At 37.3% G+C, this 26,321-nt stretch overlaps 1 protein-coding gene across 7 annotated transcripts in view; it reads right to left on the reverse strand.

The window, feature by feature from the left end:
- Window positions 1-1,524: 1,524 nt before the first annotated feature.
- The window catches only part of ANLN (anillin, actin binding protein), a 63,553-nt gene continuing 38,756 nt past the window's right edge, over window positions 1,525-26,321 (reverse strand). For all 7 annotated transcript variants that reach the window (XM_054493690.2, XM_063667388.1, XM_063667392.1 and 4 more), the window contains 4 exons: window positions 15,970-16,056; window positions 11,408-11,515; window positions 5,475-5,647; window positions 1,525-2,839 (listed from right to left, as the gene is read on the reverse strand). In XM_054493690.2, the coding sequence (XP_054349665.1) occupies window positions 2,716-2,839; window positions 5,475-5,647; window positions 11,408-11,515; window positions 15,970-16,056 (492 nt within the window). In that variant the 3' untranslated portion in view covers window positions 1,525-2,715. The remainder of the gene's footprint in view (window positions 2,840-5,474; window positions 5,648-11,407; window positions 11,516-15,969; window positions 16,057-26,321) is intronic.

The following is a 26,321-nucleotide window of genomic DNA, read 5'->3' on the forward strand; positions in this document are numbered from 1 at the left end:
ATCTTTTTTTTTTTTTTTTGAGACAGAGTCTCGCTCTGTTGCCTAGGCTGGAGTGCAGCGGCACAATCTCGGCTCACTGCAGCCTCTGCCTCCTGGGTTCAAGTGATTCTCCTGCCTTAGCCTCCCAAGTAGCTGGGATTACAGGCACATGCCACCATGCCCAGCTAATTTTTTATATTTTTGGTAGAGACAAGGTTTCACCATGTTGGCCAGGCTGGTCTCAAACTCCTGACCTCAGGTCATCCGCCCACCTCAGCCTCCCAAAGTGCTGGGATTATAGGCGTGAGCCACTATACCCGGCCAAAATCTTTTCTTCTTTGGTCTCACCAGACACCATTCTTGTTTTTCTTTCATAGAAGACAATCATTAAACTGGTCTTTTCTACTTTTCCCCTAAAGAACAGTGTTCAGGCCAGTCGTGGTGGCTCACACCTGTAATCTCGGCACTTTGGGAGGCCAAGGCAGGAGGATCATTTGAGGTCTGGAGTTCAAGACCAGCCTGGCCAACACAGTGAAACCCCATCTCTACTAAAAATACAAAAATTAGCTGGGCATGGTGGTGCATGCCTGTAATCCCAGTTTCTCAGGAGGCTGAGGCACAAGAAATCACTTGAACTCAGGAAGCAGAAGTTGCAGCGAGCCGAGACTGTGCCACTGCACTCCATCCTGGGGGAGAGAGTGAGACCCTGTTTCAAAAAAAAAAAAAGAACAGTGTTTCTTTTTTTCTTTCTTCTCTTCCCACATCATATTCCCGGATGATCTTATTCACTCCAATAGTTTCAACAATCCCCCTTAGGCAGATGACACTGAAAATCTTCAGTGACATTTTCTAGTGTTTACGGAGTATTTCTAGCTTGAGGTCCCACAATCACCTTAAACTAAATTTCTTCTAAAGTTGAATTTTATAAATACTATCTATATATTTAGATCATCTCTAAGGAATACTGTTATACTTTATTTAACTTAACAATAAATGGTATGTATAGAATATTTTTATGAACAAAAGAATATAAATATTTCTATGCAATATGTGTAGTGTCCTCTGGCAGGACATAAACATTGGTAAAAGTAGTTATGACAGTAAGGAAAAGACTTGCTTTTTAACTTTACCTTCTTTATGCATTCTGAATTTTGTACCATGCTTTTGTGCCCTTTAATGCCTACTCAAAAATAAATGCAAGTCTATAAATAAATACAAGGGACCTTCTTATCAGCCCCATCAAACCTATTCCCTGTTTGGCTGATGATATCACTCATCCATTCAGTATCTGCTAAAGACTTGGGAATTATACTCCCTATCCTCAAATGCACATCCAATTACCATATTCAGTTGAAATGCCTCAGAAATAGATCCTTCATTCACTTATGCATTCAACAGCAGCCCTAAGAACACACAATAAGCCAAACTGTGTAGAGAGAAAAAGATGGATGAGACATTGTCAGCACAATACCCTCAAGAAGCTCCCAGCCCAGGGATGCAGAGCAACCACACCACACATTGAAACAGTGCTTCCTAAACAACTGATTCCTTTAGACATTTACAGGTATTTATTTGAGTAAGAGCTCATAAAATATATTTTTATAATATGCACAAGAAAAAATACATTTGAATGAATAAAAAATAAAATGACAGGAGATGACAGAATTTAGTGTTTATAAATGAGGTCATAAAGAACTTTAATAATTCAGAGAAGAAGTTCAAAGTGTATTTAAAAGTTGAGACCCTGCTTTACAATATTTTATAATTTTTAAAAAAGGCGTTTAAAGGTGATAGGTGACTTAATAATTTTCCACTTTCAAAATGGGTTTCTAGACACTGTTGTTCATGAACCAAAAACAAACAAAAAACAAACAAACAACAACAAAACCCAAACACTTTGGCAAGCAAAGTATTATTAGTACATAGCAGCTTCATAACAGTTTACTTTTTTAATATAAAGATTTTTCAATTTACACTTGTTGTAGGAGTAGAAAAAATATGCTAAGTCTGTAAGCTACGCAGCAAAAATAATGATCTTAATGAAGCCAGAATTCTGTGAAAATGTGCACCACACTGCATGTATAGTAGCTGAGTAAATGTAAACCGTGTGCTTATTAACTCTTCTATATAAAATATTGAACCCCCAAGTCTCACACATTGCCTCCTATGTCCACATCTCTTTTCTGAAGGCAGCCTCACGCTTTAAGCCAATATATATTTGCTATTTGAAAAAGTTCTCATCCTCATTACTAAAAATGTTTCTGTTAAGGCCTTAGACATTTTTTTCAGTACCCTAGTAACAAGTCATATCACGATCAATAAATGATCACAGCCTTTCGAAAAAACTACTGAGATTGGAGAATGGGTTTCTGTCTCCAACCCCTGAAAGATGTTGCTGCTTCAAGACCTACAGCTCCAAGAAGACAACTCAGAATTTCTTACTTTTAAAAAAATATTGTCATGAATAACTGAATAATTAGATTTCTAGGAAAATGAGGCTTTTAAATTAAGATTTAGCAAAATCAACTATAATGTATTTACTTCTACTCATTGATGAATGACAGAAATCAGTTAAAGTTTTACATACAAAAGATATAAATACTGCATAATACGTAGTGAATATTGGCACAAACCCTTTCATACTTAAAGCATAAAATGCAATCAGTAAATCTGATGCTCTTAAGTGTTTCTTAAGATGACATCAAAAACCTCTAGATAACATGGAAATTTCCCAGTTTAAGGCTTTCCAATAGGTTTGTAGCAAGCATCAGGTTGCCAGAGGCGAATATCAACAAGAACTTGATTGAGTTTTTGCATCCAGAGATCCCGCTCTTCTTTAGTATCTGCAGACAGCCAGTTCCTACAGGAACAAACAACCAAAGAAGTCAGAATTCTTCTCCCTCCATTCCATACCCCCATGTACTCTTGCTAGGGAAAAAAAATGACCAAATAAACCAGTAAATGAATTACCTTTTAACCACTTTTTATGGATGCTAATCTAGAGCCACTTAGTGAGGTGCATCTCCAAATAAAACAGAGGAAAATTATCCCCAGTTTGGTTAATTGATACTAACTTACACTAATTACACTTGGTAAAGGATGGTGTTTCCAACAGGTGTTTTATACAGGTAGTGTGCAGCCTGGGTAACCTGATGGTATAGGACACCCACTGAATGTGGGCAACTTCTCAGCAAGAGCACCTAAGGCCTGAATATAGGCACTCCCTGAATATGGGCACTCTCAATGTAACCTTCAGAGTCAGGTTCTCCAAAAGCTGCAATCACAGACCCATGGACGTTCACCTGGCTCTACAGGTAATATTATTTTGCACTGTGTCCCATTAGATTTGTCCTACTATATTAGTAGAACATGGTTTTATAATAAACTATCGAAAGATCCTAAGACTTTGTCTATCCTAACCTCTCTGTCCATATTAGGAATATTTTCCTTTCATCCATATTTAGCTACAAGTTGACTAAATAACTAGTTGATGGGGCAGGCCAGCATAAGGAAGGGGGATTCCCTAACTCATAGCCAGAACATGCTTCTAGAGAACAGCCAGCCATTAGGTTTTTATATTGCACTCATTCTACGACTTTGTAAGTTCTCCCCATTGGTACTAGAAATGGTGTAAACATGAATAAGTGGAGTTTATCACCTTCTAGTAGTCAATGAAGAAAATACTGCACTTATAATAGCCACCACTTGTTAAGCTCATTCCATGTACTGGAAACTGTGCTAAGTGTGTTTACTCATTCATCTCTATTGTCTGAAGTGTCTGTGAACCTATGCTGATTCAAGAGGCTAATAAAAATAAAAAAAATCTCTAGTCACTGTGGAGGTTATTTTTCCTTTTTGACACAAAAGATTTCAGAGGGCCAGCAAAGTTAAGTGACCTGCCATGGTTACATTTGATGAGTCAGGATTTAAACTTAAGTCCGTTGACTTCAAAGCTCCACTGTAACTACTGCCTCCCCATGTGATAAAACATTCTGGTTTCAATGTGTAGTCTCTGTTTTGAAGTATGCAGTAGAGATCAGAAGAGAAATATTTAGCATTGACAGCAAGCTTAGTTAGTAGAAATGAAAATGAGGTACATTAAATTCAAGTAAAAGGCCTAAGTCCAAAAGGCCCAAGGCCCCGTAAGGAAACACATCAGTGAGGCAAAGGAGAATGCAGAACTGCAGAATGTTTATATTCTCACCATCAAAAAAGTAAAATAAATTTTAGGTCACCAGGCAAAGCTGAAGACTCAGCCAAGACTGAATTGAGAATGTACTACTCTCATATGCTTGGGCGAAGGGTACCCATCCAAGTTATAATTTTATAGTGAGAAAGACTACAAGTAAATGAGGTACAGAGTAATTAAAGCAACATGTAATCTGCTATTTTTATAACAGGGGAAGGTCTACGGAGAAGTCTAAGAGAGTTTATGCAACCAGTAAAAAATAAGGTTATACAAAAAATGTAAGTGATATTCAAAATGGCTGAAGTGGGCCGCTGTGGTCAGGAACTATTTGAATACTGCACTTCGGTTGGTTCCTCCACTGACCGTGGCCATGGACACGTCGCTATCAAACAAAATGGTTAGAAATCCATTTTGCCTGTCCTGCCCTGTCTGATTCCACCACTGCATAGAAGATCCCTGAAATAATTGAGTTAAAATGAATAAATCTGGAAGTAATCTAGACATCAAAAATTTCCATTAAATGAGTCCTCTAGCTATTTTAAAACAAATTGGCAGTCTCTGGGCAACTTTGTTCTATTTTAGTATTGTGTCTCCTGGCTGTAGCTTTCTAATATTTTCACATTAGAAACTCATAAAGCCAGTCCTACCAATCTCCCCCCATCTGCAATATCCAGCAACAGCCTAATTACTAAATATCTTATCAAATTCTAACTTTTGTCCCTAATGACAACTCTGTACACTGAAGTTGGTCTTCAACCTTCTCTTAGGCATCCAAGCAAAGAAACCTATCTTAGAATCTTAGCAATAAGCCTTCGTATCTTACACTTGAGCTCAGGGTTAATTAAAAAAGGGGCACTCCCAAAAGTTTTATTCTATTAATCTCCATCCAGAAATTTGCAGAATAGAATGAGATTGTTTCTGTGAGTCATCTGATTACATGAGGGTATTCTGGGAATGGAAGGAAGGGATGTGTGAAGTCTCTTTGAATAATGCTTGACTCCTCAACTACGCATGAAATCTTTAAACTTAACCCAAAGATTATTATCTAACTGCCATGAAAATGCCTCCACTGTGAGCATACTGGAAAACATTAGCTAAGATACAATCTGAGTATTATACTTTCCTTAACTACGTTAATTTAGTTATTACAGATGGTTCACTTACTACTTTGTGTGTGTTTTGTTTTCTCACTAAGGCTGTGCCCTTTTCAATGTCAAGGACCATCTGTGATATTTCTCATAGTGTTAAGTACATAGTGGGCAATCAATTGCTTAGTTGATGGAAACATTTATAGGCCAATACATACTTGGTGACACAGAGTGTGTCCCTGCATTGGCTGACAAGAGTCTCTCGGTCATCTTCTCTTTGTGGTCGGACAGTAATTAATTCAAAAGTGTTGCGTCTTGCACAAAATTCTCTGTTGGCTGGTTCTATCTGACGACTGGTACAATTAGCCAGGTTTATCCTTCCTATGGGATTCTTTAAAAACAAATTAAAAGAAATTAGTAGAAAATAAGACTATTTAAGTCAGTAAGCATTAAGCAGCATTTAAGTTGGTACAAATTAAATTAATATTAAAAAGCTATTATTTAAAAGTTAAAATTTAGTTACACTGGGCTTAGAGAAACATATTTAACATTTATTATTGTTCCTAGCTAGACATAAAAATAAAACCCAAAAATATCAACTGGTAGCTCTTGCCAACTATCCTATAAAGCTCTTTATTATGGTGAACTTCAAATAAAAAATACAAACAACAGTATAATGAGCCCCAGGTACCAAAACCAGCTATAACAATGAGAAACACACTCAACTGCCTTTTATCTACAACTTACCCACTTCTCCCCTTTCTATAAAAGGAAACCTAGACATTGGATTTCATGTGTAAATATTTCTTTATATATCTATAAAAGATAAGGGCAGACAACTGCCCTGGAATGTTGGCAGCCATGAATTCCTATGATACCAGTCAAAGTGGAGGAAAACATTCACGAGAACAAATGGTCCTGAAAATGGGAAAAGAAACACATATAGGCACACATGAGCCAAGAGCCAATAAGTGTGTCAACTCTATTAGAACTTTTAAAAATAAAAATAGAACATACCAATTTAAAACCTTAGATTGGCTAAGTCTGGAAAAAATAGTAACAACCTCTGTTGATTGGTTAGGGAGTGAGTAATACAGATTCTTATGCATCACTGGTGAAAGTATAATATGATCTATTACTCGTAGGCAACTTGATAACAGTAATCAAAAACCATTAACAATGAGCATTTTCTGATCCTACAGTGCCACCTAAATTTATCCTAAGCAAATATATAAATATGCACACACAGACTCTAATATGTGTAGTCACTGTTTTTTCATAATAGCAAAAAATTCCAAACAAATTAAATGACAGTAATAGGGGACTATTTAAATAAATCATGGTATTGTTTCCAGCAAATATGATACATTAAATAGTCCAAAACTCCTCCCATTATATAAGCCACCAAATGCTAGATAATTAAATTGACAAGAAAGTAGAAAAATACTTCAAAGGCCAAAATCAATGAGCAAGGGAGAATGAAGAATAGTAAGCTAGTCTGAAACCCTGACTTCCCTTGGGGCATTTGCCAACACTTAAGACCTGCAACCTAGAAATGACAGAATATAAATTCTGGTATTTGCTTTAAAACACCCTAGCAAAGCAACAAAACAAAACAAAAACGCATGTGTGTTGTGGGGAGATAAATGAAACCTGAAAACGAATAATTAATTAAGCTGGAAGTTCATTATACTATTTTTGCTTTGTGTACATTTGAACATTTTCAACTATAAAACGCAAAACGGGGCTGGGTGCAGTGACTCATGCCTGTAATCCCAACACTTCAGGAGGTGGAGGCAGGCGGATAGCTTTGAGCTCAGTAGTTTGAGACCAGCCTGGCCAACATAGTGAAACCCCATTTCTAACGAAAATACAAAAATTAGCCGTGCGTGGTGGTGCTTGCCTGTAGTCCCAGCTACTCGGGAGGCTGAGGCAGAGAATCGCTTGAGCCCAGGAGGCAAAGGTTGCAGTGAGCCGAGATCGTGCCACTGCTCTCCAGCCTAGGCGACAGAGCAAGACCCTGTCTCAAAAAAAAAGAAAAGAAAAAAGTGAAACATACATGTATATATATTTCCATGAGGTGATGGCAGGGGGTGTGTGTGTGTGCAAGGGTGTATGGAAAAAGGACCAAGAATAGTCATACAGTAGCCCCCCGCTTACCCATGGTTTCACTTTCCATAGCTTCAATTACCCACAGTCAACCATAGTTGAAAAATATTAAAAGAAAAATTCTAGAAACAAACTATTCATAAGTTTTAAACTGCATGCCATGCTAAGCAGCACGATGAAATCTCCTGCCATCGCACCTGGCATGTGGATCCTCCCTTTGTCCAGCGTATCCACGCCTTACCTGCTACCTGCTCAGTAGTCATTTAGCAGCGTTCTGAGTTATAGGATCAACTGAGATTGAGACCATCCTGGCTAACACGGTGAAACCCCGTCTCTACTAAAAAAAATACAAAAAATTAGCCGGGAATGGTGGCAGTCGCCTGTAGTCCCAGCTACTCGGGAGGCTGAGGCAGGAGAATGGCGTGAACCCGGGAGGCGGTGCTTGCAGTGAGCCGAGATCTCGCGACTGCACTCCAACCTGGGCGACAGAGCGAGACTCCGTCTCAGAAAAAAAAAAAAAAAGATCAACTGCTGTAGTATGCAGTGCTTGTGTTCAAGTAGCCCCTATCTGACTTAATAAGGTCCCCAAAGTGCAAGAGTAGATATGCAAAGACAAACCATAAAGTGCTTCCTTTAAGTGAAAAGGTGAAAGTCTTCAACTTAATAAGGAAAGACAAAAAATCATATGCTGAAGTTGTCAAGATCTACAGTAAGAATAAATCTTCTATCCATGAAATTGTGAGGAAAGAAAAAGAAATTCATGCTAGTTTCGTTGTCACATCTCCAGCTGCAAAAGTTACCACCACAGTAAATGGTAAGTGCTTAATTAAAATACAAAAGGCATTAAATTTGTGGGTGTAAGACATCAACAGAAACATGTTATGACTGATGACAACTGGGTCTGGTACTTATCCATGGTTTCATGTATTCACTGGCAGTCTTGGAATGCGTCCGCTGAGGATAAGGGGGAACTACTATACATTACTGCATAAGTTAGGAGATCGGCCTTAGCAGACATTAAGATTTATTTTAAAGCTATGGTCATTGAGATTGGGATAGGGAAACAGACCAAAGGAAACAGAACCGTGAGCCTAAAAATAAACCTACACATATAATGACATCTTGATACACATGAGAAATGGCATTGTGGATCAGTGAATGATACAGTTTGGATATTTGTCTTTACCAAGATCTCATGTTGAATTGTAATCCCCAGTGTTGGAGGTGGGGCCTACTGGGAGGTGACTGGATCATGCGGGCGGATTTCTCAAGAAATCCCCTTGGTGCTGTCCTCACAATAGTGAATGAGTTCTCGCATGAACTGATTGTTTAAAAATGTTTGGCACCTCCCCTTGCTCACTTGCTCGGTCGCTCGCTCCTGCTTTTACCATGTAATGTACCTGATCCCACTTCACCTTTTGCTGTGAGTAAAAGCGCCCTGAGGCCTCCCCAGAAGCTGAGCAGATGCCAGCATCATGCTTCCAGTACAGCCTGCAGAATCAGGAGCCAATTTAAAAATTACCCAGTCTTGGGTATTTCTTCATAGCAATGCAAGAATGGCCTAACACAGTGGGGAAAGAACCAACCATTCAATGATGCTGGCCCAATTGGTTATTCAGATGAAAACAAAATCAATTCTAGGGAAATTAAATGTGAAGTATAAAACTCTATAACTTTAGAAAGAGGTATAAAAGAAATCTTTGACCCCAGGATAAGGATAGTTTCTTAAATTAGACCCTAAAAAGCACAAAGCAATAGACTAGCAGGTCTGATTACCTTAACATTAGGAAAGTCTGTGCATGAAAAGACACTATAAAGATAAATTAAAAGATATGCCAGGCCTAAGACTAGGGAAATATAATTGCAATGCATCAAAAATATTAAAATGAATAATATATAGACAATCAGTTCATAGGAGAGAAAATATAAATGGCCATACACACTCTTATGCTTAGAAAAGATACTTAGTCTAGTAATCAAGAAGATACAAAAGTTTTTTAAATGAGAGTATATTTCACATCTATCATACTGATGGAAGTTTAAAAGGCTGACATATGATGTGTTGGTGGGAATATGAAAAGCTGAGACCTTTCAAATACTCCTGGTGGGAATGGAAAATCATACAACCACTTTTGAGACTCATTTGACAAAATCAAGTTGTAGATGTGCAAACCCTACAACCCAGCAATTCTGCTACTAGATAACATTCAAAAAAGAACTCTCATCCATGTGTACAAGAAACTAAATCTTCCTGCATGTGGGCTGTAAAAGGTACAAACCAAAACAAAATGAGAACAAAGTGAATCACAGCAGCACTGTCTGTATACGACAATTTAGAAATAATCTAAGGGTCTCTAAACAGGAGAATGGATAAATTGTAATGTGTTCTTACAAAAGTATACTATACAGAGAAGAGGGGACAATCTAAAGCTACACATACCACCCCAGACAAATTTCACAAACCATACTGACCCAAAAAAGGCAAGTTGCAGAATACATACAGTATGTTATTATCTGTAAAATGTTTAAAAACATGCAATTGCAACAACATATATTGCCTATATACATGTACAGGTTAAACATCCAAAATCTGAAAATCTTGAAATCTGAAATGCTCCAAAATCCAAAACTTTTTGAGAGTCAACATGATGCTCAAAGGAAATGCTCACTGGAGCATCTCAGATTTTGAATTTTTGGATTAGAAGATAATTAATTGGCAAGTATAATGCAAATATTCCAAAATCTGAAAAAAAAAATCCCAAATCTGAAACACCTCTAAATCCCAAGGATTATGAATAAGGGATATTCAATCTGTATAATAAAAATTTAAATAAGTACATGGGAACAATAAACAATTTTAGGGTAGAAGTTATCTCTGCGGGAGAGAGAATTACATGGGGAGCTTCAACTGGAATAATAACACAGAGGTTGATGAAATTATTTTACGCCCTTTTGGATGTCTCAAACATTTCACAAATTTTTAAAATACTAATAATTGTAATGACTACAGTGTAACACACATAGCTATCCAACACAGCATTAGACTTATTTTTACTGATGCTGAAAGATGTTAGAATATTTTATCAAGTAAAAAATCAGATTATAAAAAGTATGCTTTTCATTTTAAAAAGATTCATAAATGAATAATTATTATATATTATACATTTTAAAAGTTTGAAAAGATATCTAACCAAAATATGAACAATAGCTATGTCTATTATGGATGATTTTCCTTTTTAATTCTGCTTATTTCTATTTTCCAGTTTGGGGATAATAAATAATCTTACTTGGGCAATGATATTAACTTCTTTAAAAACAGGATATATTACACAAAATCCTATTATTAAATTTTAGAAACAAAATACAAACCACTGTTCCTGTGGGTGGGTTTCCATTACTGTTTTACCCTAACTAACAAGATAAAAAATTAAATTTAAAACATTTCCAACTTCAAATGTCAACGAAAAATATAATTAAACATCCAGTAGAAAAGAAGGAAAAATATACATGTTAAGGTATTTTAAGAGTGGTCAAATCATAAGGAATGGATAGGATATAAAAATTTTAAAGGATTATCACACACACACACCTACAACAAAAACTTTTTTTTTTTTTGAGACAGAGTCTTGCACTGTCACTCAGGCTGGAGTGTCGTGGCATGATCTCGGCTCACTGCAGCCTTGGTCTCCTGGATCCAAGCAATTCTCCTGCCTCAGCCTCCTGAGTAGCTGGGATTACAGGCACCTGCCACCACACCCAGCTAATTTTTGTATTTTTAGCAGAGACAGGATTTCGCCATGTTGGCCAGGCTGGTCTCGAACTCCTGACCTCAGGTGATCTGCCCGCCTTGGCCTCCCAAAGTGCTGGGATTATAGGCGTAAGCCACTGTGCCTGGCCAACAAGAACATTTTTAATGGCTTAGTGAGTACACAAAAAGGGTTATTAATTTGGGTGAGTGATGGGGGCCAGAGGGAACATTTGCATGAACACTACATGAAAGTCAATCAGGGCTTTCACCACTAAACAGTACTATTTAAATTACCTTTCGTTTCTCATCATCTGGATAAGTCCAATAAGATATACAGTTTCCAGAAAGAACACACCATCTTCGATGCCAGGCACCAAAACCACTAACATCTTCAAATATGGTCTGGAAAAGTCAATTGAAATGCTGGCTTTAGAAAGTTGAGGAAAATGTCCTAACAATGAAATGCTGATTCTGTACGCTAACCGTAGTATGTTGACATATTTCATATCTCAAAACCTATTTGTATGATTTTTTATCATGTCTTTTATCTTAGTGATAAAAATCACTGATTATTCATATCAGAAATTTACTTCAACATCATCTACAAGCATTTAAAAACATTCAGATATCAACCCTAAATTAAATACCTCTACCTACTTTTAGACTTTTAAAAAGTATAGTGTCCCTAACCAAATGCTCCTTAAACAACAGAAATGCCTCAAGTGTTGGAGAATTAATAATACAAAATTACCATACATTATATATTTTTAAAAACTAATGATAACATATTAAGTTAAACCTATCTTAATATGCAAGACTGGCATTTAATCTTTATTCAGGAGATCAAGTTTTCTAACAGGATTAGAAAAGAGTTAGCTTATGATCACAGGCCTTGGTCAATAACCATGATAAACATCACAACTCCAAGCCCGCTGCTGGGCCCTGAGACACACTTGAAGTGGTGCCTCCCTGCAGTCAGGCGTTTGTCCTTAGGAATGCTAGCTATATTCTAAAGGTAGGCAAGGCAGTAGTGTTGGCTAGAAACAGGACTCCAGAATAGGCAACTAATAACATCTGGTTTTGTTCCACAGAAGCACTTCCACTTAAACAGGGTAAGTAGAAGCTAAGAGTTTTTCCCCCACTATTTTTTAGTTATAGTCATAACAGAGCCCTAATCTATATAGAAGCCCTCACTTTTAATTTAAAAAAAACTAAAAACAAAAACGCCAGGCGCAGTGGCTCACACCTGTAATCCCAGCACTTTGGGAGGCCAAGGCGGGCGGATCACGAGGTCAGGAGATCGAGACCATCCTGGCTAACACAGTGAAACCCCATCTCTACTAAAAATACAAAAATTAGCCAGGTGTGGCGGTGAGCATCTGTAGTCTCAGCTACTCAGGAGGCTGAGGCAGGAGAATGGCATGAACCCAGGAGATGGAGCTTACAATGAGCCGAGATTGCGTCACTGCACTCCAGCCTGGGTGACAGAGTGAGACTCCGTCTCAAAAAATATATAAAAATATAAATAAATAAAAATTTAAAAAACAACATTCATCTGGGAACTTCTGTGTTAAAGAACAAAGCAAGGTAAAAACATAAAAATGCTGTAGATCAGGGAAACCTTTTCTATAAGGGCCAGAGAGTAAATATTTTAGACTTTGGGCCATACGGTCCCTGCCACAGCTACTCAGCTCAGCTGCTGTGGCACAGAAGCAGCCACAGATGCTAGGTAAGCAGATCAGCCTATGTTCCAATCAAAGACTATAAAAACAGTCAGTGAGGGCTGCTGTGCTGCCCTCTGATACAGATGATCCAAAGGCATCTTTGCGTTTGATTTTAGATTACCTTCATATTCCAACTTTACTTCTCTGATTGTTGAGAAGCTAAGAATAAACTAGTATTACTTGGTTGTTGCTGTGAGGAACCATTCTAAGCATGTCTTTAAATTATCTCAACTACTCCTCTAAGTATTTTAAAATTATCTCAACTACTCCTTACTCCAACCCTATGACAGTAGGATATACACTCTTCTCAATTCACTGTTTTATGTAAATTTCCCAAAAGGTGGCTTGAATCAAGAGTCTAATTTCTGGCCATGATGTGTGGGAGCAAATGTTACCAAGCTAGATTGACACCTCAGATTAATTAGCTTGCTCTAATCATATGCTCTCCTGCCTCACCTTTTTCCTCCTCCCCTAGTCCTTCCATTTTCCTCCCAAAGCAGCATTTTCTAGGCAACACTGCTTACAGCTCCCCAAGGAAGAAAGAAAGGAATATTGTTATTGCAATCTCAAGCACGAAAGTTAACACAAATCACTCACCAGCTCCCTCCTGTGTTAACGTCCACCTTTTACATCATAAAGGTAATAAACAGACAAGGTAACTTTTGATAAACAAGATTAACACCAGCTATTATGACATCCTACTATAATCAGAGAGGAATAAGAAAAGGACAGCCTTTTCATTTCTATAGCTGAGGAAACAGAGGGCCAAGGAAATTAAGTGACATCACACAGACCACAAAAATGGAAACTTCTGGCTGCCAATCTGGAGCGCCTGCCTCTTGCTGCTCCTCAGTGGAGGCAGAGCTAGCCCGGCACCCTGTCAGAACCACTTACCTGTCTCTTTGGTTGGAGTCGCCCTCCTCCAGGGCAGCCCTGGCACATCAGGAAAGGAAGCTGAGCTGAGGAGCTTTCATTTCTATTACTACCTCTAATTTTTTTATAGGGGGTAGAGGCAATTAAAATGCAATGTTTAGGCAGAGGACAGAAGTTATGTAGGGGAATCCAGAGCTCTTTCTTACTACATTTCTGTAAGTGTGGATGTGAGAAGAATGGGCTATAGGATTCAAGACAGAGTGAACTTGAAGAGATCTAACAAGCTCATTAAGAGCCCAGCTAAAAAACTAATTAGGTGAGACGTTATATGCAAATGGACCAGCTACCTTAACAGAGCCTATCCATTGCTAAAGGCATCGACAATAAAATATAAAAATGTTTACATGAAAAGAAAAGGTCATTAGGCAAACACTGCCTTCAAGTCAGAAATTTACACTCTTCCAAGACTATCTAGTGCCACCTGCTGGATTTACATGTGATAAAACCTAACAAGGAAGGAAAAAATACTGTTAATAAGTAGCAATTCCCAATCCTTGGGAAGTCGGCTACAGTTACTTAGACCACCGGGCTTTCCTTACTAGCTCTTCTTTCTGAACCTTTGACAGCAGTTACAAACTGACTTGTAACATCCCTTGCATCATTCAAGTTCTTGCTTCACAGAGAACACCAAAGCAAGTGGATTTTCTCTACTTCTTGTACCATACTCACAATCTTCTATGCATTCTACACACATACTTTCCTCCTCTGATAATGAGAAAACTGTAATTCTCTATCAAATAAATCCTGTGAACTGTGGCTTGGGCTTAATTCTTCCCATTCTCATGACCTTGCTCTATGAATTACCCCATAAGCCCTAGTTCAGGTTCTCCATGGCCTCTATCTTCAATCTCTTTGGCCCTATTAGAAGCTACCCATCTACATTTAAAGCCGCTTACGTCTCTCCCATCTTAACAAAATGTTGACAAAATCCTCCTTTCACCCTACATATCTCTGCAAGCACAACACTCTTCTCTCCTTACTCCTTCACTGCCAAAGTGTTTCCAAGAGTTTCCAAGCTCCTGTGCTCATTCCTCATCTCCCACTCACTCTGGACCCATTTGCAGTCTAGCGTCTGCCCTCACCTGCGCCAGAATGATCACCCAATAATAAGTCCAACAGTCCTAACAGAATCTGATCTAACTTAACCACTCCCTCCTTTCAATGTTCTCTTCTATTGATAACCATGATGCTAGATTCTCTGTTTCTCTCCCTGCAGTCTCCTCTGAGGCTTCCCTCCTTCCATCCGTCCTTTCAATGCTGGCACTCCTCCAGTGAGTTGGCTCTGCTTCCCTCACTTGCCCTGGGCTTCCCCATGCTGCAGATATCCACATCTTTACCTCTACTAAATGTCTGTCTTGAGCTCCAAACCCAGAACTGTCACATGTTTCCAGGCATCTAAAATTCAAATCATGTAAAACTTAACTAATTAAAATTTCCCACATTGGTGGGAACTGACTAGTCTTCTTCGGGGTTGTCATTCTCCAATCTGCTTTCCACATTGGTCAGAATGATTTTCTCAATCCCAAGTTGGATAATTTCCTCTGCTTAAAATCCTATAAGAGTAACTCACTGACTCTAGGATAAAGTCCAAATTCTTTAAAAGGCCCTTGAACTCTTGCCCCATTTCCCCTAACCACACTTTCCTCTTCATTCCCCACCCACCAATCACATGCATGCACTCAAACTCTAAGCTCTAGCTATCCTGAAATACCTTCCACTGTCTGCATGTGTCATCCTTCTTTTCTTTGGGTAGGAGTGACAAAGAAGGGCCCTTCAAGCCACTGTACATTCTCCCCCTATCTGGAGTACTTCTCACCTTTCTCCTGGATTAACTTATTCAGTTTTAGAAATTACTTCTCTCAGCAGTTCCCTTTATCCCACCCCACACACAGTCAAGACCTGGTGTCCCACCAATTGACACCGATGCACCCTGTTTTCTCCTATTAGAGTATTATATTGTGCTTGTCTGTTCATTTGTATTTCTCTCTTCTAAACTAAAAGCTCATGAGCAGAGGAATTATTTTTTATGGTCTTTTACATTCCAACAGCAGCACAGTGATTGGCATATAAAGGACATAAAACAAATCTTTACTGAACCAACTTATTACTTAATCACAAAGGATTTCATTACTATGGGAAACAAGTCTGTATTTCACAAAATGGAAAAAAGGAAGTTAAAAACTAAGTGATGTTACTTACTAGAAAACCTCTTTCTTCAACACTGGAATTCACTTGACATTTTATTTTTAAATAAATATGACCTTCCAAAGAAGATAAAAAGGGGACCTGCAAAGAAAACAGGTAAATTATTTGCAAAACAGGTTCAAAGTGTGATTTTTCTTGATAAATCATGTATAAATCATGAACAGAGACTATTACAACTTGAAAACAGAGCATTTTCTAAAGTTGGAATATAAAAGGCATGGCCCAAAAGCCATTGGTTCCTTACCAACAAATACTTTTGAAGAATAAATTCATTTAAGGTAAAGCTTGACAAAACCAAAAGCCCTAAGTCTCAATGTGAGAAAGAAAACAGAAGACAATACTTGGGTTTATCTATTCTCCATCAACAGGAGAATATACTCAATAAGAGACTGATAAACCAACCAGTAAATTCACACCATACAATACAACCCAGCAATAAAGAAAAATAAACTGCAGATATGGAAAAGCCAGTCCTTGAATTCATATGGAATTGCAAGAGACCCCAAACAACCAAATCAATCTTGAAAATTAAGAACAAAGTTGAAGGAATCATATTTCCCAATTTCAAAACGTAATGCAAAACTTTGGTAATCAAAGCAGTGTGGGCTGGCTGGACATGGTAGTTCACGCCTGTAATCCCAGCACTTTGGAAGGCCAAGGAGTGGGGATCACTCGAACCCAGGAGCTCAAGACCACCCTGGGTAACATAGCGAGACCTCGTCTCTATTAAACATGAAAAAATTAGCCAGGTGTGGTGGCACATGTCTGTAGTCCCAGCTACTTGGAAGGCTGAGGCAGGAGGATCACTTGAGTCCAAAAGTTCAAGGTTGCAGTGAGCTATGATCATGCCACTGCACTCTGGCCTGGGCAAAAGACCAAAACCTTGTCTCAAAGAAACAAAATAAAAAAAACCAGTGTGGTGCTGGCATAAGAACAGACATATGGACAAAAGAAATGGAATTGAGAGACCAGACATAAACCCATACATCTTATGGCCAACTGATTTTTGACAAGGATGCCAAGACCATATAAAGCGGAAGAGCAGCCTTTTCAAAAAATGGTGCAGAGAAAATTAGATATCCACACACACCAAGAGTGATGGTGGACCTTCACCTCATACCATTTATAAAAATTAAACCCAAATGGATAATATCTTAAGTATGAGAGCTAAAATTATAAAACTCTTAGAAAGGCTGGGCGCGGTGGCTCACGCCTGTAATCCCAGCACTTTGGAAGGCTGAGGCGGGTGGATTGCCTGAGGTTAGGAGTTCAAGATCAGCCTGGCCTTGAAGGGATTTCACCTTCAACATGGTGAAATCCCATCTCTACTAAAAATACAAAAATTAGCTGGCATGGTGGCGCATGCCTGTAATCCCAGCTACTCGGGAGGCTGAGGCAGGAGAATCACATGAACCCAGAGGCAGAGGTTGCAGTGAGCCAAGATTGTGCCATTGCACTCCAGCCTGGGCAACAAGAATGAAACTCTCTCAAAAAAAATTTAAAAAATAAAATAAAATAAAACTCTTAGAAAGAAAACATAGAGGTAAAGCTTTGTGATCATGCATTTAGCAATGGATTTTCAGATATGATACCAAAAGCACAAGCAACATGAGGAAAAAATAGATAAATTAGACTTCACCAGAATTAAAAACCTTTCATTACAGAGGTTCCACAAAAAAAAAAAAAAAATGAAAAAATAAAACTACCATATAACCCAGCAATCCCACTTCCAGGTATTTATCAAAAGGATTGAAATGGGTTCTTGAAGTGCCATCTGCACTCTCACATTCATTGCAGCATTATTCACAATAGGTAAGAGATAGAAATAATCTAAGTGCCCATCAATAAATGAAGAGACCAAAAAAATGCGGTACATACATACAATGAAATATTCTTTAGCATAAAAAAAGGAGATCCTGTCATATGCTACAACATGAACAAACTTTGAGGACATTATGCTAAATGAAATAAGCTAGTCGGAGAAAGACAAACACTACACGACTCCACTTATCATGAAGTATCTACATTTGACCTTATCCAAAAGGCTGGAAAGCAACACATGAAACCTTTAAAGTAGCCAACCTCATAGAAGCAGAAACTACAGTGGTGGCTGCCAGGGAGTGGGGAGGAGAATATGAGGAGCTGCAGTTCCACGAGTATAGAATTTCAGTCATGCAAAATGAAGAAAATTCTATAGATCTGCTATATAACATAATGCTTATAGTTTATAATAATTCACTGTATACTTAAAAATTTCTTCAAAAGATAAATACCATGTATTATTTACCACAATAAAAAAAAATTATAGACCTTTGCACATCAAAGCACTTTATCAAGAAAGTGAAAAGACAGTCTATGGAATGGTTTGAAATATTTGCCAATTATATATCTGATAATATCCAGAATATACAAAGAAAACTCTTACAACTCAGTAACAAAAAGACAACCCAACTAAAACAACTCAGACAAACCAAACTGAAAATTTGGCTAAGGACTTGAATCGACATTTCTTCAAAGATACACATTTTATCTTCCAATGAGCACATGAAAAGACATTTAACATCAACAGTCATTAGGGAAGTTCAAATCAAACCTACAATGAGGAACCACTTCACACCCACTAGGATGGTTATAATTTAAAAATAAAACGAACAGAAAATAAACAATGGAAAAGATGTAGGAAAATAGGACCCACATTAATGGTAGAAATATCAAATGGTCTAGATGCTTTGAAAAAGAGTTTAGTGGTTCCTAAAAATAATTATCATATGATCCCACAATTCTGCTCCTATGTATATCCTATGTATACGTACAAAAGAACTGAAAACAGGTACTCAAATCATGCACACACATGTTCAAAGCAGCTCTATTCACAATAGGCAAAATGCGGAAACAGCCCAAATATCTATCAATGAATGAACAGATAAATGCAATGCTGTATATACATATAATAGAATATTATTCAGCCATAAAAAGAAATGAACTTCTAATACATGCTACATCATGGATGTACTTCCGAAACATTACACTAAGGGAAATAAGCCAGACATAAAAAGTTACATATTGTATGATGATTCCATTTATATGAAATATACAGAATAGATATGTCCATAGAAACCAAATGCAGATTGATGGTTGTCAGGGGCTCGGGGGGAGGGAAGATGGGCAAAGACTGCTTAATGAGTAAGACTTTTTACTTTTAGAGACATAAAAATATTTCAAATTAGACAGAGGTATTTTGAACAACATTGTGAATGTACTAAATGCCACTGAATTGTTTACCTTAAAATTGTTACTTTGGTTACATGAATTTCATTTCAATACATTATTTTTTGAAAACAATGAACTACTAACATAAACAGCAGTATGGATAAATCTTAAAAACATCATGCTGAGCAAAAGAAATTAGATTCAAAAGAGTACACATTCTTTGATTCCATTTAAATGAAGTTCAAGCCCAGGTATGGTGGTTCACATGTGTAATTCCTGAACTTTGGGAGGCTGAGGCAGGAGGATCACTTAAGCCCAGGAATTCAAGACCAGCCTGGGCAACATAGTGAGACCCCTCCATCTCTAATTTCTTTTTTAAAAGATAAAAATAAAAAATAAAAACAATAAATGAAGCTCAAGAACAAGCAAAACGAATCTAGGGTGAAAACAGAGATGAGAAGAATGGTTGCCTGTAGGGGTTGGGATTGACTAGATGGGAGTGATGGAAATGTCCCTTATCTTGACTAGGTTTTGGTTATATAGGTGTATTCATTTGTTAAAACTCACTGAATGCTACACTTAAGGTGTCTATAATTAACTGAACATAATCTTTTTACAACTATAGAGTATAATAAATTGAACATATTTAAAGTGTAGGGTTTGATGAATTTTGATATATGTATATTATAACCCATGAAACCTTGACCACAATCACAATAATGAACATTTCCATCACCCTCTAAAGCTCCCTCACATAATCCTGCCTCCCTGTATTCCCATCTCCAGGAAACCAGTGATGCGCTTTCTGTTGCTATAGGTGATTTTTCACGCATGTCCATTTACACAACAAAAACAAGTGTTTTTTTTTGTTTTGTTTTTGAGACAGTCTCATTCTGTTACTCAGGCTGCAGTGGCACAATCTTGGCTCACTGCAACCTCCACCTCCCAGGTTCAAGCAATTCTTGCGCCTCAGCCTCTTCTGTAATCCCAGGGTTACAGGCACGCACCACTACACCTGGCTAATCTTTGTATTTTTAATAGAGATGGGGTTTCATCATGTTGACCAGGCAGGTCTTGAGCTCCTGACCTCAAGTGATCCAGCCGCCTCAGCCTCCCAAAGTGCTGGGATTACAGGCATAAGCCACTGTGCCTGGCCAAAAAGAAGTATTTTTAAAGAAAAGGAACCTAAACATGTAAGAAAATATTCTTAGCAACTTAGCAGAGGAGCAACCTTGCCATAAGCTACAAATTTTGCAGGGAAAAGGAGAAGCCAATTGAGCCTTCAATGGTTGAGCATGGGCTGAGGTAGACAGGCATCTCAAGAAGCAGAGGCAGAGCTAGCTTTCCCTACCCGCCAATTCTCCCTAACAGGAATTTTGCTGAGAAGTGATGGTTGAAGACATGTCTAAAAAGCAGAGAGAAATCTTGTAGACGTGCAGTACTTAGATCTCAAAGTTCTGCTCAAAGGTGGGCCCTGAAACCATTCTCAAACCATTTAAAACAAAACTTGAACCAAATCTATCCATAGCCTAATTTCAGCTCAGTTTCTGATTACATAAGAGACCAGTCCCTAATCTATACTGTCTGAAAGACAAAAAAACAAGGTATTACCTATTTCAGTCTCTACTGTTCTTTTATAATATAATATCTGGTCTACAGTTAAAAAATTACAAGACATGTGAAAAAGTAGGAAAACATGGAGCTTATCAAGGGAAAAAAAAATCCTGTCAATAGCAGATCCACAGATGATCTAAATGTTAGAATTAGAAAACAAAAACATTTATACAACATTAAAATATTTAGATGAAAAGATGGAGAAAAATTAGTGAGAAAATGGAGAACTTCAGCAGAGAAATTGAAACTGTAAAAAAAGATCCAAATGAAAATTTCAGAACTAAAAAAAAGTCTGAATTTAAAAATGCATTGGCTAGGCTTCAAAGACTAGATCACATCAAGAAAAAAACAGGTGAACTTGAAGAACTGATAAACAGAAACCATCAAAAATGAAGCACAAAGAAAAAAAGAATTAAATGAAAACCAAAAAGAATGTCACAGACCTGTAGAAAAATAGTCAATAATCTACATTAACTGGAGTTTCAGAAAGGAGAGAGCAGGGCAGAAGAAATAACTTTAAGAGACAATGGCTGAGTATTTGCTAAGACTTATAAAACAACTAATTACAGATTATAAAGCTCAGTGAAACCAAACAGGATAAGTACAAAGAAAACTACATGTAGGCACATTAAAATCAAACCGTTAAAAATGCAAAATAAAAAAACAGAAAAGAATGATGGCTGGCTGACTTCTTATTAGAAACAATTAAAGCCATAAACAATAAATTAACATCTTTAAAGAAGTGAAAAGATAAAAACCTGTCAACTTAGCAGTCCCAGTGACAATATCCTTCAGAAATTAAGGCAATATAAAAACATTTCTGGACAAACAAAACCTAGAAATTTCATTTCCAGCAGAACTATATTACAAGAAATAATAAAGACAGGACAATGATTTCAGATGGAATTCTGAATCTACAAGAAGGAAGAACACCAGAAATGGTAAATATAAGGGCCAATTTATAAAAATATACAAGTTTCTTCTAAAAATTGATTCAAGAGGCTGGGCACAGTAGTTCACACCTGTAACCCGAGCACTTTGGGAGGCAAGGCAGGTGGATGGCTTGAGCCCAGGACTTTACGGCCAGCCTGGAAAACATAGCAAGACCCCATCTCTTAAAAAAGAAAAAACTGATTAAAGAAAAAGTAACAACAGTGCATTGTGTGGTTTATAACAAAGAAGTAAAATATACTGGGATGGGAAAATGAACTATACTGTTGTGAGGTTCATATTGTAAGGTACATGAAGCAGTGCAACAGTATTTCAAAATAGACTTTAATAAGGTAAGGATGCATACATTACTTCCTAGCAACGCCTTAAAAAACAAAAACAAAAACAGGTAAGTATAGCTAAAAAATCCAAAAGAGGAGATTAAAAAGGATTACCAAAATACTCAACTCATCCAGAAGAAGGCAGGAAAGGAAAAACAAAGCAGTAAAGAACAGATGAAACAAATAGAAAACAAATAACAAAATGGTAGACTAGGAGTTGGCAAACGTTTTCTATAACTTACACAGACTGTACATGGCGCCATTCAGTCAAGAGAAATGTAAACAAATATAAACATGCACTTTTTGTGAAATACCTTTTGATCTTATATTGAAAATACAGTTTTTATGTGAGTGCAGGATTGCTATAAGAAAGACATACCTATAGACTCTAATATAGGATTAAAGGAAGGTGAAGGATCTTCAACTTGAATATTTAATGCCAGCAAAGGATGGCTTGATAATTTTATAAAGAGGCTTTAAAAATGTCAAGATACAACAGAAGAAGCAGCTTCTACCAAATGAGACAGGAGATGAGTTCCCAGACACCATTAAGAAAATCAATGAAGAAAAAGGATATCTGCCTGAACAAGTTTGTTTTTTGTTATTGTTTTCCAAAACAAGGTCTCACTCTGTCACTCAGGCTGAAGTGCAGTGGTGTGATCATAGCTCACCGCAGCCTTGAACTTCTGAACTTCTGGGCTCAAGTAATTCCCCCATCTCAGCCTTCTGAATAGCTAGGGCTACAGGTGCGTACCACCACACCCAGCTAATATTTTTTCATTCTTTGATGAAAAAAAACTTTTTTCATCATCCATGTTGCTCAGGCTGGTATTGAACTTCTGGCTTTAAACAATCCTCCCACTTTGGCCTCCCAAAGTGTTGGGATTGTAGGTGTGAGCTACAGTGCCCAACCTGAACAAGTTTTTAATTCAGATAAAAGTGCCCTATTCTGGGGGGAAAAAAAGAAAAAAGAAAGCCACAAGGGACATTTATTAGCAAGGAAGTGAGAACCAGAATTTAAGGCAGAAGGGATAGGCTAACTCCTGTTTTGTGTAAATGTAAGTGGGTTTATGATCAGAACTGCCCTTATCTATAAAGCTGCTAACGCCCAAGCCTTGAAGGGAAAAGATAAATGCCAACTGCTCATGTTTTGGTTATACAAGGCCTGGATTGGTTCCATCAATGATATGTCCCTGAAATCAAGAATAAAATGGTAACATATATATATATCATATATGTTATCTGATATCTATCATATATGATATCTGATAGATAGATAGATAGACAGATATCTAAAGTAATATTGACTTCTGAGTCAAGATAGAAAGGAAGATGGAAGTGTCTGTCATTTCTATTGCCCAGGGAAAAAGAATGGCATCCCAACTGGATTAATCTTAGTTAAGTCTAAATTTGAGTTTTTACTATAATTAGTTTCCAATGATTTGACCCTCTAACATAGCAAAGATAACTTAAAGGGGGAATTCTAAGACAAAAAGTATAAATTTCAGTAGACTAATTTCATGAGATGAACCTCCAACTGCCCAAATTTGAAACCGATTCACAATGCAGAACCAAAACATCATATGCCTCATCATCCTATTTTGTAAAAATTCCCTTTTTGCTTTTCCTTACAGTGAGTTTTAAGTTCCTTAGGCTCTTTCCTCTCAATGCTATTTAACAGAATTCCATTGTTTAGCACAGAGCATGCTACTGATAACAAAAATCAGAACAATGAGAAGAAAATGTGCCCTCTTACTCTGTAGCTGAGGAAAAGCAGACAATATTTTTGGTTAGAAGCTTGTCCTGATAAAGAAGTAAATTGAAAATATTCACAAAAACGTCAAGTTTACTACCCCTCCCCCTAAGTTGAGTGTGGAGGGAGACTTGTGTGAAAATGTATGATCCTATTCTGTTTTGTGTTTAACAATGGAGTCTTTTAAGACATTCACACTTCAAAGATTATGTTAAGAGCTGTAAAACATAACCTACAACCAGGGAGACTGTGTAATGTGTTATATGCTGGGATATTTTTGAGGGTGAAAGGGGCACCATTAATAATTACACAAGGCCAACAGGTATAAACTGGATAGTTTAGGGCATACCAGAATGCCTAACCATTTTCTTCAATCCCAAAACTGTGTAATCCTAATTGGTTGTTTTACTTCAAAATTGTTTGCTCTAATAATATTTAAATTGACATTTCTATTTCCTAAAAGGTATAAATACCTATGAGGTTCCTTTAAGTCAGAAGAGGAACTCTGGGACATCCTTATCCTTTTATCTATAATAGTATAATAAAACTATGACTGTTTTGGATTCCCTATTCAAAGAAAGGGTTTGAAAGTCTGACTCACTAAGATTTGTAATTTAAATTCCAGGATGCCAGGCTTTAAATCAGATCTGAATAGCCTCAACTAAGATGGAAATCCACTGACAGTGGTGTCCTAAATCCGTAGAGCAAACCAACTGGATTAACCTCAACAGAAATTCCACTCTGGAAGGACCTCACAGATAACCCCTGTGATTGTTGTATTACTAGTTAAGGCACCAGTAAAATAAACCAAGACTGCCTTGTACTGACAGTATCTGATAAGACAGGAAAGACATGTATACTCTTTCAATGACAATTAAATAGGATTATTACATGAGTATAGAAGGTCTTAAATTTTTCCCACCAACTTCAAGACCATTTAAACTTAACTATTTTAAATATTCTCCTACATCAAATCCAGGCAATTGGAACAAATATTTGCTTCCCCTCCACACTCAGAAAAGCACAAAATTTGTTCCAGATTTTACTTCTAAATTGTACTGTATCTGACTGAGAAGGAGTCTCGAGTAAAAGACACAACAAATTAAACTGAGTGGTTTGATTTTGCACTCAATCATGTGGTTGGCTATTTAAGTTATAAATTCAAAGGAGTTAAGTGAATGGGAATATAATTTAATTTTAATTTGTAAATGTGACATTTTGATTTAAAATGGCAGCCAAAAAAGTTTTTAAAAGAACAGTCTATATTTAAGATATGTCATTGAAATCTCTTTCATTTTAGAGATTAATGAAATCTCTTACATATGTAGAAACTGGCTATGTGACAATACTGAGTAAAAAACACAGTTCATAAAATCCCAATTCTTATGGTTATCTAATTTGCAAATCCTATTTTAAGAATGTAAAGTAAAATAAAAAATACCATCCAGCATTTTGTTAACTAGCATCTCTTTAACCAAGAGAATGTTTGTAACTGACCTTTACAAGAATATTAAAAATCTTTAGATGGGCGCAGTGGCTCACTCCTGTAATCCCAGCACTTTGTGAGACCAAGGCGACCAGATCGCCTGAGGTTGGGAGTTCAAGACTAGCCTGGGCAACATGGTGAAACCCTGTCTCTACTAAAAATACAAAAATTATCTGGGCATGGTGGTGCACGCCTGTAATCCCAGCTACTCAGGAGGCTGAGGCATGAGAATTGCTTGAACCTGGGAGATGGAGGCTGTAGTGAGCCGAGATCATGCCACTGCACTCCAGCTTGGGTGACAGAGTGAGACTCCATCTCAAAACAAAAAAAAACTTTAAAAAGTCTTCCAAAATATATTATTATATGCAGTATAATTTTAGTGTTAAATGTATTATAATTTCAAAATTAACAAGCACAGGGTCATCTATCTAGCAATATACCTATTAGCCAATTAAGACCATAAAAATTTTCTACTTTTGCCCAGGCACAGTGTTCACACCTGTAATCCCAGCACTTTGGGAGGCCAAGGAGGGCTGATCACTTGAGGTCAGGAGCACAAGACCAGCCTGGCCAATATGGTGAAACCCTGCCTCTACTAAAAATACAAAAACTAGCCAGGTGTGGTGGCATGCACCTGTAGTCCCAGCTACTTGGGACGCTGAGGCAGGAGAATCGCTTGAACCCAGGAGGCGGAGGTTGCAGTGAGCCAAGATCACGCCACTGCACTCCAGCCTGGGTGACAGAGCAAAACTCTGTCTCAAAAAAAAAAAAAAAAAAAAAAAAATCTGCTTTTATTTAAAACATCACCAATAGCTCTTCCAGTATACAGGAGGTCAAAAATATTGAATAATTTTTAGTTTTAAATATAGTTACTAATTTGGTATTCTAATTGTACCTAGAAAAATCAATATTGATGTGAATATAGGATTTTAATGAACTATAAGAGAGAAGAAAGAATATGGAAAAAGACCCAAACACCAAACATGCATTGAAAAAATAGAAAACTTTCAAA

This window comes from Pongo pygmaeus, chromosome 6 (genome assembly GCF_028885625.2).
Source record: "Pongo pygmaeus isolate AG05252 chromosome 6, NHGRI_mPonPyg2-v2.0_pri, whole genome shotgun sequence".
Lineage (NCBI taxonomy): Eukaryota > Metazoa > Chordata > Mammalia > Primates > Hominidae > Pongo > Pongo pygmaeus.